This window comes from Nerophis ophidion, linkage group LG08, assembly GCF_033978795.1.
Source record: "Nerophis ophidion isolate RoL-2023_Sa linkage group LG08, RoL_Noph_v1.0, whole genome shotgun sequence".
In the NCBI taxonomy this organism is placed as follows: domain Eukaryota; kingdom Metazoa; phylum Chordata; class Actinopteri; order Syngnathiformes; family Syngnathidae; genus Nerophis; species Nerophis ophidion.
In genome coordinates, this window is record NC_084618.1 from 36,447,213 (window position 1) to 36,463,239 (window position 16,027).

General features: G+C 43.0%; 1 protein-coding gene across 4 annotated transcripts in view; it reads right to left on the minus strand.

Annotated features, from left to right (window-relative positions):
• Window positions 1-33: 33 nt before the first annotated feature.
• The window catches only part of LOC133557726 (chromodomain-helicase-DNA-binding protein 4-like), a 29,020-nt gene continuing 13,026 nt past the window's right edge, over window positions 34-16,027 (minus strand). For 3 of the 4 annotated variants that reach the window (XM_061908451.1, XM_061908453.1, XM_061908452.1), the window contains 30 exons: window positions 14,673-14,881; window positions 14,469-14,600; window positions 14,306-14,405; window positions 14,028-14,219; window positions 13,338-13,538; window positions 13,128-13,265; window positions 12,926-13,047; window positions 9,972-10,145; window positions 9,718-9,859; window positions 9,492-9,623; window positions 9,299-9,416; window positions 9,084-9,208; window positions 8,913-9,005; window positions 8,694-8,832; window positions 8,445-8,614; window positions 8,188-8,365; window positions 8,031-8,120; window positions 7,845-7,936; window positions 7,646-7,779; window positions 7,422-7,566; window positions 7,202-7,352; window positions 7,010-7,116; window positions 6,714-6,933; window positions 6,595-6,645; window positions 6,333-6,521; window positions 1,277-1,385; window positions 1,055-1,187; window positions 699-894; window positions 444-625; window positions 34-355 (listed from right to left, as the gene is read on the minus strand). In XM_061908451.1, the coding sequence (XP_061764435.1) occupies window positions 341-355; window positions 444-625; window positions 699-894; window positions 1,055-1,187; window positions 1,277-1,385; window positions 6,333-6,521; window positions 6,595-6,645; window positions 6,714-6,933; window positions 7,010-7,116; window positions 7,202-7,352; window positions 7,422-7,566; window positions 7,646-7,779; window positions 7,845-7,936; window positions 8,031-8,120; window positions 8,188-8,365; window positions 8,445-8,614; window positions 8,694-8,832; window positions 8,913-9,005; window positions 9,084-9,208; window positions 9,299-9,416; window positions 9,492-9,623; window positions 9,718-9,859; window positions 9,972-10,145; window positions 12,926-13,047; window positions 13,128-13,265; window positions 13,338-13,538; window positions 14,028-14,219; window positions 14,306-14,405; window positions 14,469-14,600; window positions 14,673-14,881 (4,179 nt within the window). In that variant the 3' untranslated portion in view covers window positions 34-340. The remainder of the gene's footprint in view (window positions 356-443; window positions 626-698; window positions 895-1,054; window positions 1,188-1,276; window positions 1,386-6,332; window positions 6,522-6,594; window positions 6,646-6,713; window positions 6,934-7,009; window positions 7,117-7,201; window positions 7,353-7,421; window positions 7,567-7,645; window positions 7,780-7,844; window positions 7,937-8,030; window positions 8,121-8,187; window positions 8,366-8,444; window positions 8,615-8,693; window positions 8,833-8,912; window positions 9,006-9,083; window positions 9,209-9,298; window positions 9,417-9,491; window positions 9,624-9,717; window positions 9,860-9,971; window positions 10,146-12,925; window positions 13,048-13,127; window positions 13,266-13,337; window positions 13,539-14,027; window positions 14,220-14,305; window positions 14,406-14,468; window positions 14,601-14,672; window positions 14,882-16,027) is intronic. The other variant, XM_061908454.1, reaches the window with a different exon arrangement.

Consider the following 16,027-nt stretch of genomic DNA (forward strand, 5'->3'; position numbering starts at 1 on the left):
GTTAATGTACCTGACTGACCAAAATAACCGGCCTTTATTTTTTATTTTTTTATTTAGGTCCCAAAAAACCATCATAATAACATTATAACAATAATATTAATACAGAAGTTGAAAAAAAAAAAAAAAATGAAGGAAAAAAATAAAATAGCTTTCTGTCCACAGCCTTAAACACGGAGTCAGGAAGAAATTCCATCTTCCACAAAGTCTGTATGGGGGCGGGGCTAGGTGAGAGTTGAGCGTGGCTTCAAGCTTGGGCGCAATGTCAATCATGTGCACCAATGAGGAATGTCAAGGTGAAGCGGGGGCAGGTTTTCTTTGAGGTAAAGAGCCGAGCTTTAGTCTACTGCTGTGACATCTGGACGAGGTGAAAGGGGAGAAAAAGGGTCAAAGGTCAAATTAAACACCAATCAGAGGAGACCGATTGCAGGCGACTTTGTCCGTACCTGTTGCGTCTGTGCCTGCGTTTGGGTCTGGGTCTCGGGCCCTCGGCTCGCCAGACGGCTCAGGATGTTCCTCTCAGACATCTGCAGACGCACGGCGACCGGCGGTATCCGGGCGATGGTTGCCGGGAGGCGGGTGACGTCCGCCTTCATGTCGCTCAGCAGCTCCTCCAGCTGCTTCAGCACTGAGCATCAAGGCAGAGACAGAAGAGTTTTATTCATGGTTCTCTGTCACAATGACATCATCACGCCACTGACCTTTGTGCAGGACGGCGTTGGCCGGTTTGTTCCCTGACATGGACTCCTTGCTAAGGTGTTGATGGGACTCCGCCAAACACTCCACTTCGCTGAAGCGGGTGTTGAGCGCCATGGATGGGTGGGAGGGGTCCTCAGACATGTTGAGGTAGGCGGCGCGACGCAGCTGCTCCTCGATCACCAGTGCCTGCTCTAAGAGCTACACACACACACACACACACACACACACACACACACACACACACACACACACACACACACACACACACACACACACACACACACACACACACACACACACACACACACGTTACATCACATCACACACAACCTCCTGAGCAGCTAAGCCTGCGTCGCACCTTAAACCTCCTGGCCAGGAACTTGTTCTTGATTTCCAAGAAGTTCCCTCGGTTCATTTCTCCTTTAAAAGGCTCGTTGAGGATGGCGAACTTGACGTCGTTCTGGATGTCCTGCCAGCGAGCGTAACCGTGTCTTGATGGCGCCGGTCAAGGTGGACAACAACAACAACAACTCCTCCTCCTCTCCACAAGGCCTTCTAAGCCCACGTGAGAAAAAGATACTGAATGATGCCGGCCAGCAGCCAGTAGTCATGGCGACGGTGCCAGATCTCATTCGTTTTCTTGGTCACCGTGGCAGCGCGCTCCTCGTTCTGCCACAAGGAGTGAAGCTCTGACAAGACAGAACATGATTTAAAAAAATTACATAACATAATTTATCATATTATATGGTGACATAACTTATAGTTAGGGCTGTCAAAGATGATGCGAGAACAAACTAAATTCCTTTACTGGCACTATTTTATTTGACGCAGGATTAAGGTGCCCTGCCACAAGAGGGAAGCAGCATTGAACATGGCTGCATGCTGTGTTTGATGTAGGCGAGCGTCCATTATGTGTTCCTCCAATTATTTCCCCTTCACATGCAGTGTCAGTCGCGCTAAAAGGGTCGCAGTCTGACGTGGCAACATATTTCATATTTTTTCATCAAGACCATATGAAACCATCCCGAAATAAACGATGATGCAGAATTATTCAGCAATACATTCATGAAAGTGGCTTGAATGTGAAGCGGAAATATGAACTTACTCGTTACTTTACTCTAAATGCTGCAGCAGGAAATAATGCCTGGCTCAAAGCCCACTATAGGATGAAAGTCCGATGATGTAAACCTATTAAATATTTTTTACCAATAAAATCAGCGGAAACCTCAGATGATTATTTTAAGGATAAGGTGCAGGTGAGTTTAGGGAAATATTAATTTCTAAGGTTTGAATTGTTTCAAATTTGCACTTGTATTCATGTTCAAATGAGTGAACGGTGAAGAAAACCTAATTTGCTCTTATTGGAAATGACATTTTAGAAAAACAAGGCGTAGAAAACAGACTTAACACTATAGGCTCTTGAATTCCGGACTTAAGCCGCTACTTTTTCCTATACTTCGAACCCTGCGGCCTATAAAACGGTCCGGATAATTTATAATTTTTTCTTCACTGACGGCCATAACGTTTTGAGTTCAACAATTAGGTTTCATTAATACAAGCAGAGACACTGAAAAAGTGTTGTGTTTGCGCTATAGCGCCATCTTTTGGACAACTTCGCTCACTGCAGGTGCTGCCGGTGAACAGCTACAGTATTTCCTTCTGTTAAGTGCTAGGAACTGAAAGCACAAGTGCCATTATGTCTTCTAGTCGTCCACAGTGTTTCTATTCAAATGGATTCTTCATTCATCACTCCAAGCAACATTTGTAAGTTATACAACAAACTATTAATACTTACTAAATCTTCCTGTGTGTGTGTGTATGTCTGTAGCAGTTTTTTCATGCATATTTGTATGTGCTATGGTAATCAGAATCAGACACTTTATTAATCCCCGAGGGGAATTTTAAATTTTCAGTAATGTAATGAAGTCAACGCAATAGAGTAATAAACAAACACATTTACGAGAGTCTTTGTTAGTATGAATTTAAAGAAACAATGCAAAAAAATGCTATGGTTTCACAATTTCCTCAGTGTAGTCACCAAAACATCACCGTGGAGACATTGAATCTGTTTAGCTGATTGGAGAGCGAACTTTTGCAGCTAGTGGGTCCGTGACGATGACTCCTGTTTTTTTTTTTTTTAATCAGCTGTTTTACTGCCATGTTTGGAAACAATTAAGATATCTAAATAAACATTTACAAAATGTTTGTGTAAATAACCAATTTCACAGCATATAGTTTCTTATAAAGAGTAAACTTTGCTTTTTCACACTAGCACAAGTGCTACTAAATGAAAATTTGTAGCACAGTACATATTTTGTAGCACAGAAAACATTTAGTAGGATATGAAATGTCTTGAATATTACACTTTCATTAACACTCAAACAAGGTACACATGGTTAATCATACATTTAAACAATACCATTCTACTTACTATCACAGTCACGAGTGTAGGCCTGGGCAATATGGACCAAAACTTATATCGATAAAGTTTAGCCCATAAACTAACCCATAAATGGAAATATGCGTTGACGTAACTAAATATCTCTACCATGCCTTGATTTAAAATTTTTGGGACTGACGAGGATCCAAAAACACAAAAACAGGCCCCAACAAGTAAGAAAAGTAGGTTTTGTAAAATAAAATCCCAACTCAAGAGGTATTTTGAGATGAGAAAAAAGAAAACACTTTGAAAATAAGAAAAGTCCAATAATATCTCAAAATTTCTATAAAAAACATTAAGCTATGGTCAATTCTTCAGCTAACAAAAATATAAAAACAAAATATATTGAATTGTATGTTGTTGTCAACAAACAAGGTATTGTTTGGATGGCAAGTAATTCACTTTAATCATTGATTTGTTGTTCAATATTCCTTCGACCTACATAGTTACTAGCGCGCAGTGCAGTTTGTGTCAAGTTTTACGGAGGTGATTTTTTTTTTTCCTGACCGGTCCCTCCAACTTAGATCTTCTTTCTTATGTGTTGGAAAGGCTATGTCAGCTTAAGTGTGTGAACTAGGAGGAGCGGGACATGGCAGAGGACGAAGGGACACATACAGCTCTCAGCGAGCACAGTACTTCCACATCAATCACTTGTCCATTTAGTTATGGTTATACATTTATTTCAAACATGCTATACAGGTTGGCGATTATTTTACTCTAGTTTGATCAAATTTGGATGGATTTCTTTTAGGAACAAAATGCGATGAACAGTTTTATTCCTAAGTCGCACTGTCTATCTTGAGTCGCATTTGTTAGTAAATTTGTCGCACCGTGCAGCACTAATATCCAATGCACTCTATAGTCCGGAAAATACTGTACCGGTATATCATAATCAACGCTGATGCATCGATTTTTTTTAAAAAGTGAAGAAAAAAAAAGGTTATGCCTACATTTAAAAAAACAATCTGTTTTATTAGTAATTTGTATTGCCAAATTTTGCCTTATAATATCTTGCTCTATTTTTCAATTGTTGTTGCTTAATGTAACTCAGTGGAAAATTTGTGGAAAATGGTTTCTAGAGACTTCTCCAATCTTTTTAGTGTCATTTTCTTTTAAAAAAAACAAAACAGATTTAGCATCCGAGTCTGGTGTTATGAGACTACTCATGTTTGGAGAAGCTTTTACATCTGTCGCTCGAGCCTCTACTGTGCCAAAAAACATCACTGACATCACACCTGCACTTTCTCTCCTTAAAAGCCGCCACCCTTCTCTTAACATTTGCACATTTTGTAGATTACTGTTCATGGGTACATCTCGGATATATTAAATTACAGCCTCATCGCAGTCATGATGCCTCTGCTCCAGACAATTGCGTGCGCTTTGCTTGCGTCATCACAACATCCTGTTTTGGCAGTGCAAGTTCAATGATCAAAATCTTTTTTTGGTGGTCAAATTTTTGGTGTATAACTAATCAATAGTGTAAATAATAGACTAAATACATTAGGGGTGTGCATCTTTTTTCCAAGATGGCGCTGCTGTAGGCAGGAGCTCTGTGCTCTTGTATCATCCTTTTGTGTTTCCCTCTTGTTTTCATGTCTTATTATATTTTTTTTGCTCTTTGGTACGGGACCCTTTGGGACTGTGTGACAAGAGGTGCCACCTTCGTGACCTCTGTGGTGCTTTTTTTGGGGACTTCTGGATCTGCCTCCCGGGAGCCTTTTGGCCATGGAAACCAGCTGCTGGGTCTCTGCCACACCGGACTCTGTTTGGAGGGACTGGAGGAGATGCGGATGAGGGGACAGGACTGCAGAGCTGGCACTGAGCGCTGGGACGGAGAGTCTTCGCGGTGTCTTGGCTGGGTGAGCAGGTGTCGGACACCTCAGTCACCTTGGACGTATCCTCGCTCATCCATGTGGACTGGACACTGGCCGAGAGTGGAGTCGGCTGTCTTGGTTGTTTTGTTGGGTCTGCTCCTGTCTCTGGCCATCCTCTCTCCACCCCAGCGGACGATGGCGTGGAACACCGCAGAGGCCACCACAGTGGATATGTTTCTTTTACTTTTTATTCATAGCTGTATGTAGAAGTGTCTGGTTGTATCTGCTGCTTTAATGTCCTCTGTGTTCTTTGATGTTTGATGTTTCCCTCTTACACACATGGAAGAGGGATGTGTACTATGGCTATGAGTTGTTTTTTCCCTTGGCCTCAGTCTGCACCCCCTCTCTAGGGCCCAGGCTAAGACCGATTTTTATTTTATTTTATTTTAATCTTCTATTTTTTTTCTCTATTCCCCCCTCCCTTGTTTACCTGTATCTCATCTTTTTTGTAAGGGGCGCTGGAAGCCGGCAGACCCGTCAGCGATCCTGTTCTGTCTCCCTGTAATGTTTGTCTGATCTTGAATGGGATTGTGCTGAAAATTTTAATTTTCCTGAAGGAACTCTCCTGACGGAATAAATAAAGTACTATCTAATCTAATCTAATCTCTACCTTAAATGGCAATCCGGTATGAATCGTGATACATGGGTCACGACACAATTCACTAACAAAATTTTAAAACATTATAATTCGATGCAGATAAGCAATGCACAGTGGAAAAAAAATTAAATGTACCATGTCAGAACAATGTCGTGTCTATCTAATTTATTTCAAATAGACACAAAACAGGTGGTTCCTGTATTATTAGAAAATAGTAGAATTTAGGAATTAATCTTGGGAATTAATTCTTCCTTCATTTTTTACGAGATTCGCACCTTCTTTCTATTGCAACAACCCACTAGCATCACAGCTAACATTAGCCACGCCACTGCATCTCTGTTGGGCGATGTAAGAATGTGCGCCCGCTTGTCTGTGAGAAGGAGACACAGGAAAGAGCGAGGAGAGCCTGTTGTGTAATGCCCGCAGCTAAAAACAACTGCTTGGAGAACGTTTACTCGAATATTACGATATAGTCATTTTCTATATCGCACAGAGACAAACCTGCGATTTATATTGTATATCGATACATCGCCCAGCCCTAGTTGATGGTATTAAACACTTGAAAATTATCTGGTACCCTTGGTGAAGATAAAAACAACTTCTGTAATAATTGCAATTTATGAGTTAACTAGGGACAAAATGTGATTAATAGCGATTAAATATGTTCATGGTTTGACAGCCCTAAAAATAATATCACATAACATTTTTGTGCAAGCAAGTGTACCTGTGAAGCCTCCGTCCGCAATGTTAAACATGAAGCGGGTCTTTGCCTTCTTCTTCTCCTCGATTGCTGCAGCAGTGGCAGCAGTGACAGCAGCAATGCTGGCTGAGGTTCCGCTCTCCTTGCTGCTGTCGCCATTCTGTAATTTGGTGGCCTCCTCCGGCTTTAGAGTTTCCTTTTCTTCCTTTGCGTCTGCAGAACGGTCGAGAGAGGATGTGTTCAACACCAGAGCGATGACTTGACACAAGCACAAATGGGTTGGTACCTTTCTTGTCGTCTGCCGGAGAAGCAGTGTCCATTTTCTCTGTCTTTTCTTCTAGAAACAAAGAACATTCAGCACACATTTTCCATCTTAGATGTGTGAGTGTGTGTATAAAATTTCACCATTAACTTCAGCGTCTAGACTTTTAGACTCCACCCCTTCAATTTTGGCTTCTGAGGGAGACGCAGAGTCCTCTCCTCCCTCCGGACTCTTCTTCTCGCTTACGCCGTCCTTCCCGCTCTCTTCTTCTCCATTGGTTGCCTTGTCGACCTCCATAGGCTCCTCTCCGTTCTTTTTCTCCTCAGACGAACTCTTATCATTGTCATCTGGGATGGAGATTACCTGGAAGAGAAAGTGGATTCCGTGATTCTGTGCTTTTTGGTCCTGAAGCCGCCTGACAAATGTTCGGAGTTCTCACCTCGCTGGCGGTCTTTGTGGTGTCTTGACCGTTTTTTTCAGCCTCATTGTCTTTCTTTGTCTCTTTCTCTCCATCCTTGACTGCCTCATCGGTCCTTGACTCGTCCACTGAAGAAACATTTTGAAATCATGTTACTCTGCGGCAACAAGAAAGTTTAGTCCTACAAGAGGTGTGATCGTTTCCATGCGTCACCTGTAGCGGGCGTGTTGGGTTGGGTGTCAGCAGGGGTTCCTGTGGATGGCGTTTTTCCCGGCGAGCTGGGTTGAGCAGCTCGCTTGTTCTCCTCTAGCTCGGCCATCCAGGGCATGGACCACTGGCCGTTGACGTGTTCAAACTCCTGAACCTGGACAAGCAGAGTGTCACTTGGACCAACTTAAAAAGTTGACAGCCATCTACATTATTAACGCTTTACCTTCTTACGGATAAGCGACATTACGCCGATGCGGGTAAGGACGTGTTGCCGTGACAACCCTTCCCTGGGAACGCCGTCTGCAAAGGTCTCTGCGCCATCAGCCCCGGGCTCGCAAAGGTGGCGCATGAAAAGAGAAACGTAGGCCCTGACAGCGACACACAGACGACATTTAACACGTGGATGCATTGGATTTATTTGTTCAAACACAAAGCAGACTTTCTTACTTGAACTCTTTCTCCGATTTGCCTCGGAGGTCTCGGACCAACCACTGGGTGGTGAATGCGTCTTGTGGGGGCATGCCATAACGCATCACAGCGTTCAAGAAGGCCTTCCTCTGCCGAGAGTTGAAACCCAGCACCTGTGTGACTCCTAACATTAGCGTTTATTCTTTCAACACTGGTCTGTGCAAGTGTTTCGGCTTACCTCGATGTTGCCTCCCACCCTGGCCAGCAGGGGGGGCAGCGGCTTGTCTCGCTCATTCCTCAAGCCCTTCCTGTTGGGCCTGCGTGAGTTGGCTGCACAAGAAAGACAGACACAGCGAGACGTGAAAGTTAGACATTTTTACCCCTGCCAATAGGAGAACTGCAAGATCTCTCAACAGAAAGTTACCTTCTGTTCGCTCATCAAAGTCCTCATCTCCTTCCTCGGAGGCCACAGAATAATCCGACTGGCCATCAGACTGGTCATCCTGCCAATCGGCTGTAAGATGATAAAGAACGAGCCAATGAGTAGAATGCAGATAGTTATTTGAATGTTGGAGTCTTACCTCTGTCCTCCTGCGAGCCGTCGTTGTAGTTGACCTGCTTGCGGATGCGCTTGCCCTTGCCCAGGTTGCGAGCCAAGTCTTCCTGCTGCTGCTCGTAATGGTGACGCAGAAGCTTCTCCCAGTAGTCCGGGTCCACACTCTCCTCCTGCTTGATAATTTCACGCTGCACCTCTTCCTCCTGAGTAGTGAAAACAGTAGAGGAAAAGTGGTAAACATAAAGCATGAGGCACTCTCGATAGCGTGCGGGTGTTGCTCACCTCCTCGTCTTCGTCTTTGACCACATACTGTGCCACCTTGAAGGAGCTCAGGTACTCGTTCATGCTCTGCAGCTCTGTGTCGTCTGTGGCATCCTGGTTTCTGTCCAGCAGGCGGTCGATTGCCTTGTCGTCGTAGTGGATGACGCTGCTGTCATCCTCCTTGTTCTCACCTGAGCAAAAGGTAAACCGGGTCGTGAAAAAAGATTGCTTTGCATGACATATTTATTTTGACTGGCAGTGGCGTCTCACCCTCTCCCTCATCTTTAAAGAGCTCCTCTGTTCCAAACTTGAGAATGTCATCCAGTTCCTGCTTTGACATGGAGCCCGTCTTGGATCCAAGGCCAGGCCGAACGACCAGGTGGGTCAGCATCATCTTCTTCTTAGCAACCTAATGGATGAAGTAGGGGTAGAGTCATGAGGTTGCCTGATGGGGAATGACGCCTGCACTTCGGTGGACTTGCGCTTTACCTGCGTGATCCTCTCCTCTACTGACGCCTTGGTGACAAAGCGGTAGATCATAACTTTTCTGTTCTGACCAATTCGATGAGCTCTGCTGAAGGCCTGCAAACATGGCGGAACAAAATGAACTCAAATTATGAAGAAAAAGCATCACGCCGCTCAAGAGCAGTGGTGACGCACCTGGATGTCATTGTGAGGATTCCAGTCTGAGTCATAGATGACAACAGTGTCGGCAGTGGCCAGGTTGATTCCCAGACCTCCAGCTCTTGTCGAGAGCAGGAAGGCAAACTGCTGAGCGCCAGGAGCTGAGAAGTTCAAAGACATGATGTCAACCATCTGCATGAAGCGGTCATTTTCTTAAGAAACGCAGCCAAAGCAGAGAGGAAGCCTCGAACCGTTGAAGCGATCGATGGCCTCCTGTCTCATCCCTCCTGTGATGCTTCCGTCGATACGCTCGTACTTGTAGCCCTCATTCTCCAGAAAGTCCTCCAGCAGGTCCAACATCTTGGTCATCTGCAGGGCAACAGAGGCAGCTGCTAAGTCAGTTTGATCAACCATGAAAAACGGCATCAGAGAGCGGCATCTTACCTGAGAGAAGATTAGCACTCTGTGTCCTCCGTCCTTCAGCTTCCTCATCATCTTCTGTAGCAACATCAGCTTCCCAGCCCCCTTTATTAGGGAGCTTCCGTCATACATTCCGTTAGGCAGTTTTGGAGCTTCCTGTTAAAGAGATAGGATTGTTGGCATTCCAAAAATATCAATTAAGAAAAAGTGTAGTGATCATCATCTATGTAGCAGCATGATGCATCCATACCATTGCTGCGCCAGGGAAGAGGAAGGGGTGGTTGCAGCACTTTTTGAGGTCCATGACAACGTTGAGTAGCGAGACTTGGTTCCCCCCCCCCTTGGTGTTCAGAGCATCAAAGTTTCTGGTCAGAATGAATTTGTAGTATTTCCTGTAGACAGACAACACTTTTTAAAGGATAATCTTTCTTATTTGAGCAAAGGCCAAACTTTCAGGGTACAAGACTAGAGCACCCGCAGAAGTTCTCCCCATGATTGACTCACTTCTGAAGGGGGCTGAGCTCTACCCTGACAATGAGCTCCGTCTTGGAGGGCATGTGCTTAAACACATCGGCCTTCAGCCTCCTGAGCATGTGCGGACCCAACATGTCGTGTAACTTCTTGATCTGGTCCTCTTTGGCAATGTCTGCAAATTCTTCCAGGAAGCCCTCCAGGTTGCTGAACAAACATGAATTCTTATTCACGTGTAGGGATGTAGTGATAAGAACATTTCATATCATGGTTATTGAGACCAAATCTATCACTAATGTTCAAAGTTTTCAAAAAGTAGGATACTTACTCACATACTGAAACCTTAGGGTTTCATTATGGATTGTGGCGTCCACAGTGGCAAAATAAGAGCCGCCACACCACAATGAGTTGTTTTTCTTAACATGAAAACAACTTTAATATATTCTATTAATGGACATATATTACATAGTCTATCATTTATGTACTATTCCCCATTATTTAGTTTAAAAAACATATCAAATATAATAATGTCCCTTAATGATTTATTTTGAAAAACCTGTGTCTAAATCGCCAGTCAGCATAAGCCCTACAAATGGTTGTGCACCCGATTGGCCCTGGAACAGAGTTGGCACTCAGCAAAAGTAAAAATTTTTTTTATTTTTTTTAGTTAATTAATGCATTACTTGTTCAAGCTTATGAAAACTACCCTAATTTAGACATTACTAATAACAAAAATATATCAAAATGTTTTATTAGTAAATATTTTACTGCCATTTTTAACATAAAGTAGTGTAAAGTTCTTACTTATATCTGTCAGTAAACTCAACCATTAGAAGTGCTAAAACATACCGGTCTAGTGAGTTTACATTATTCGCCCAAGGAACTTTAGTTATTAGTTCCGGTTACGGGACACATTTCCGGCGGGGTTGTTTCCGGATGAGACGCTGCTTCCGTTGTTGATCTAAGTGAAGTCTGAATGTCATTAAAACAGTTAGCTTCATCTTTTGACACTTCTTCCACCCCCGTCCTTGCATGCTACACCGCTACAACAAATATGACGGGCAGATGACGCTGTCGAAGGTGAGCCACGTAAATAAGACCGCCCGCAAAACGGCGCATCCTGAAGCGACTGTCAGAAAGCGCCTTGAAGATGGTCTGATTATCTTTAGACCAAAGAACCACCATTACATGTTATGTAGACCACAAGGAAGTATTTTATATTTAGAAAAAACATCATAATAATATGACTCCTTTAATGCGGTTTACAATACGGTGCACCTAATTATTGGAAAAAATAATAATAGACCATTGATGGGCAGTGCGCCTCATAGTCCGGTGCGCCATACGGCCTGGAAAATACAGTATATTTGCTGGGTCAAATGATTAATTATTGGTCGACTTCAAAGTAATGCACTTTCCGGTACAGTTTCTTAAATTTTGATTCGACGAAAGTTTAATCGATCACAAATAATGGATTTGTTTTCTTTTGTGTTATTTTTTTAATGAATTAAGTAACATTTATGACAACCTCTTTCCATAACACAATATAGAATGTGAGATATAACAGGATAATAGATACATTTTTCATTTGTTTTCAAAACGGTTACAAAAAAGTCGGACCCCATTTTGAAGATTCCTAGCGCCAACACTGATATTTTTTTCCTGCAGACAAACTCAGAGCTACATCATAATCTTAAACTAAAGAAATAAATCAATTAAAAACTATACAGTGTTTATTATGTAATCATATAACAATGCGAGTAACCAATTCAAGAAACTTTATATCTCATTACTGAATTTTTTTTTTTTATCATTGTACTGTAATTGGAAGTTAAATAAAAAAATACTTAAATACTGAACTTTTTCGTTAATTTTTTCCCAGTAGAAAAACTAGGTCGGACGTTGCCTTTCTGATTTTAAACTGAAATGTTCACGTAACGGGACATTTGGTTTTGTAATCGTGCAGCCTAACCTTTAGGAAAAATACATTGGAGTCTAACGCCGTAGCTTCTTTATATATTTAAACACCTTTACTGTGAAGACAGGAATTGTGTGGTTGTTTTTTTAAATTCTTAACAGCAGGTGTGTGGGAGAGAGAATCTACTCAGTGTTTAAATAAAGAGTTCAGAGTTCTTGCCTGCTGTTTTTTCCTCCAATACTAAACTTGCACCAGCCAACGGAAATCTCACAAGACCATTGGTTACCATCCATCCATCCATTTTCTACCGCTGGTCCCTTTTGGGGTCGCTGGAGCCAATCTCAGCTGCAATTGTGTATGTCAATTAAGTGACAAATGTGACATCAAAGGAATGATTTAGGATAGGCAATAAATAATTAATATTTTTTTTCATACTTGGCGATCGACAGTCTAATAAGAAGATCCCGAACCGAAACTTTCTTTTGGCAGATTTGGAAAATGGGTGAGGGATTGTCTTAATAGTAATTTTTTTTAAGTATCCATAGCTTTTTTTGGGTGGGAAAACTTTGTTGCCTTGTCCTGCTGCCATTTTTATTTCAATGTAACATACTCTGTACGCATACTAAGGCATGCAAAGCTGGTGCAAATTTGTCTTTGTTCTGTGCAGGTTGTGCCGAGAACACCATACCAGCGTAACGTTTGTTTATAGTGAGTGAGGAGGACCGAAACACACGGTGTAGTGGAGCCTTTGTGATTAAATAACAATGACTTTCTTAATAAAGGTTAATAGAAAAAAATATTTATTCCCTACCCCGTCAGCTTCTTGCTAGCGATTCGTGCTTTAAATTTTGTCTCAAGGAAATGAGTAGTATTATTAGTCCGTGAGTGAAATTATTGATCACTGTTTACGAACATTTTAATTTGAAATACTAATACTATTTGGCAGTAGTTGAACTGCAGTTCATCATTAATACCTGTAATCGCTACAGCGCTGGTAACGTCATAAAGCCAAAAGCGGAGGGACAAGACGACCTCACTCAGAGGAGCAACCAAACAAAATTCTGCCTACCTGAACCTCTCTGGCGTGAGAAAGTTGAGCAGATGGAAAAGTTCCTCCAAGTTGTTTTGTAGTGGGGTTCCAGTGAGAAGCAGCTTGTGCTGCAGAGGGTAATTGTTCAAGATCCGGAAAAACTGCAGCCAGCAAACACATTTTACTTTATTTAGGTCAATTAACAAGGGAAGGAAAAACAACTGGTGATGATTGTGTGTACCTTGGACTGGTTGTTTTTTAGCCTGTGAGCTTCATCCACCACCAAACAGGCCCAGTCTATAGAGCCCAAGATGGCCATGTCGATGGTGATCAGCTCGTAGGACGTCAGCAGCACATGGAACTTTATAGAAGAGTCTTTCTGTTTTTGGAAAGTTACAAAAGATCAGCTTATCATCACCACCACATGTCGTTTGCCACCATCTGCTCCCACCTTCATCTTAGAGGCTTTCTTCCCTCCTCGGATGGCGTTGTCCTCAAAGGAGAACTCGTTCTCTCTGATGACGGCCCTGCTGTCCTTGTCGCCCACGTACGTCACCACATACATGTCAGGCGCCCACATCTCAAACTCTCTCTCCCAGTTGATGATAGTGGAGAGCGGAGCGCTGACGAGGAATGGACCCTTGGAGTGACCCTGAGGGTGCAGTGTAATAAGTCAACACAAGAAATGTGGTTTAATAGACATGTGTTATAAATTTAAAAAGCACATGCTCATTGTTGATCAAGTAAATTGGAAATAAAACTGAAAAGATTTTTGCTGAATGGTTGTTCCACAAAAATGTCCAAAAGGTTTATTTGCTTGTGTAATTTCCATTAAAAAAAGAAAAACTATCCGAAAGAAGCCATACCAGAAACTTCCCTGTTGTCGCGCTGCGCTGAGGTGCAATTTGGCCTCCCACCTTTGGGTGGCAGCAGCCTCACACAGCATCAGAGTGAGTGATAGTATTATTAATGTTGACAGATTCCATCTGCTTTACACAAAATGGCTGGGTGGCAGCAGGTCAGTAGAATGCCAGCAAGCCACAACAAACTCTGCTATCACATATAGCTCTGTGTTGTCATGGCGACAAAAAAATCTAAAAACGTTCATCTAAAGCAAAATTAACAACCAAACTCAGCCCACCTCTTTATACAGTGAGTAGAGGAAGACGGCGGTCTGGACCGTCTTGCCCAAGCCCATCTCGTCAGCCAAGATGGTGTCGGTGCCCTGAGCCCAGGAGAAGCGCAGCCAGTTGAGCCCCTCCAGCTGGTAGGGGTGCAGCGTTCCCCCCGTGGTGTCTAAGTACTCTGGCTGACGTTCAAACTTGATGGTGGGCTGGTGACGCGAGAGACAGACTGGTAAGTGGCAGGAAGCCAGAGACTAACTCGTGAGCACAAAACTTGTACAAAAAGTGAGCATACATCAACCACAGGGTTCTCTGGAGGTCTGTCTGGACGCTTCACACGACCTTTGACCTTGATCTTCTTCCCAGGTTTCCCGTCATCACCCATCATCATCTCTCTGAAAGAGAAGCAGGTGTCGGTGAGCTGACAGTGAACACATCACAGCACCAGGTTTATGTACCTGTGGTTCCAATACTGCAACTTGTAGGTGTCAAACTCAGGAACGTCCATGTCATCCGCTTCCCATGTGGCCTGGTCGTACGCCAGCTCCCGCCACTTGATCAGGTAGTGCACGTTATTTTTTCTGTCCACGCTGAAAGAAACAATTTAAATAAAAGATCCATGTAAGGAACATTAGATAAAAAGCTTTAATGATTGTTCTGACCTGTGGTTCAGGATGCGGTGGATCATCAGCCACTCCATCTTTATTCCAAACCGGAGGTACTTCTCCTCCAACTTTGCATACATGGGATCCTTGTTCTTCCTCTTGACACTCTTGTCTTCCTCACCATCACCAAAGTCAATGGGGGGTGGCTCGTCCATGTCGTTCTTTCTCTGGTAGTTCCTGAACATCACCTGACAGTGGAGTTCCAGCTGGCGGAAAGGCAGACAAGATGTTAAGTATATACAGTAGAGCTGCATCTAACGACTATGTTAATGATTGTGATTATAAAGCATGGTCAGATTCATTGGCTCTGAGCCATGAACTTATAAATTTAGCTTTAAGTCTTTTGTAGGCACGCGCTTACTAACAACAAAATTTGCTCATCCATCTCATTCATTCTCTTAATTCGTACTGTAACCATGCTGCTCATTTGGCTGTTACAAAATTAAAATAACTATTAATCTTTGGCGGTTCGCAGCTGAATGTGAATCAATTGGGAGGATAACCAGCACTTTCAAGTCAAGAGTCAATGGTTCTCGTCCGAAAAAGGGTGGAGTGCCATCACCGGATTGAGGAAAAGATCTTGCCCCAGGTGTAGGTGTTCAAAATACCTTCGATCGGCAGACGGATTGGTGCAGTGATGCAGACCCTGCATTGGTCCATCGCGGCGAAAAAGGAGCTGAGCCAGAAGGCAAAGCTCTCAAATTACTGGTTGATATATGTTCCTATCCTCACCTATGGTCACGAGCTTTGGATTATGACCGAAAACAAAAGATCACAGCTCAAGAGGCCAAAATTAGTTTCCTTTGTCGAGTAGAGGGGCTCTCGCTTAGAGATAGGTTGAGAAGCTTTGTCATTTTGTAGGCGCTCAGAAAAAGGCGTTTGGTTCAAGAGGTGACCGTTTTGGCTACGTTGGTTACAGCCCCCTCAATCGATAAAATTCAGCAGTGAATCCTCAGGTTAAAACCAGTTTATGTGTAAAAACAAACTGGTTATTGCGCCAAACGCTTTTTATCTTTAAAAACGACAAGAGACCCAGGGTTGTCCGTGAAAAGAGTCATGCGCCTGTTATGTTACTTACAAAACTTAAGATGAGAAACGTAGATACATGGACGAGAGTTTTGCACGAGACTGTCAATCAGACGGTTAATCTTTAAAACAACAAGAGTCACGGCTGCCCGCCAAATAATTACCCGCAAGATATGATACGTCAACACCCGGACCGTCTCTGAGCTGTGCCATCCGTCAATGTAAAATTTGAAGTAATGACGGCTCAGACAGATTCCCAGTTTGTCTTTCTTTATTTCACAAAATGTAACGTTCTCTATCTTCTTATCTTGCTGTCTTTTCTGGCA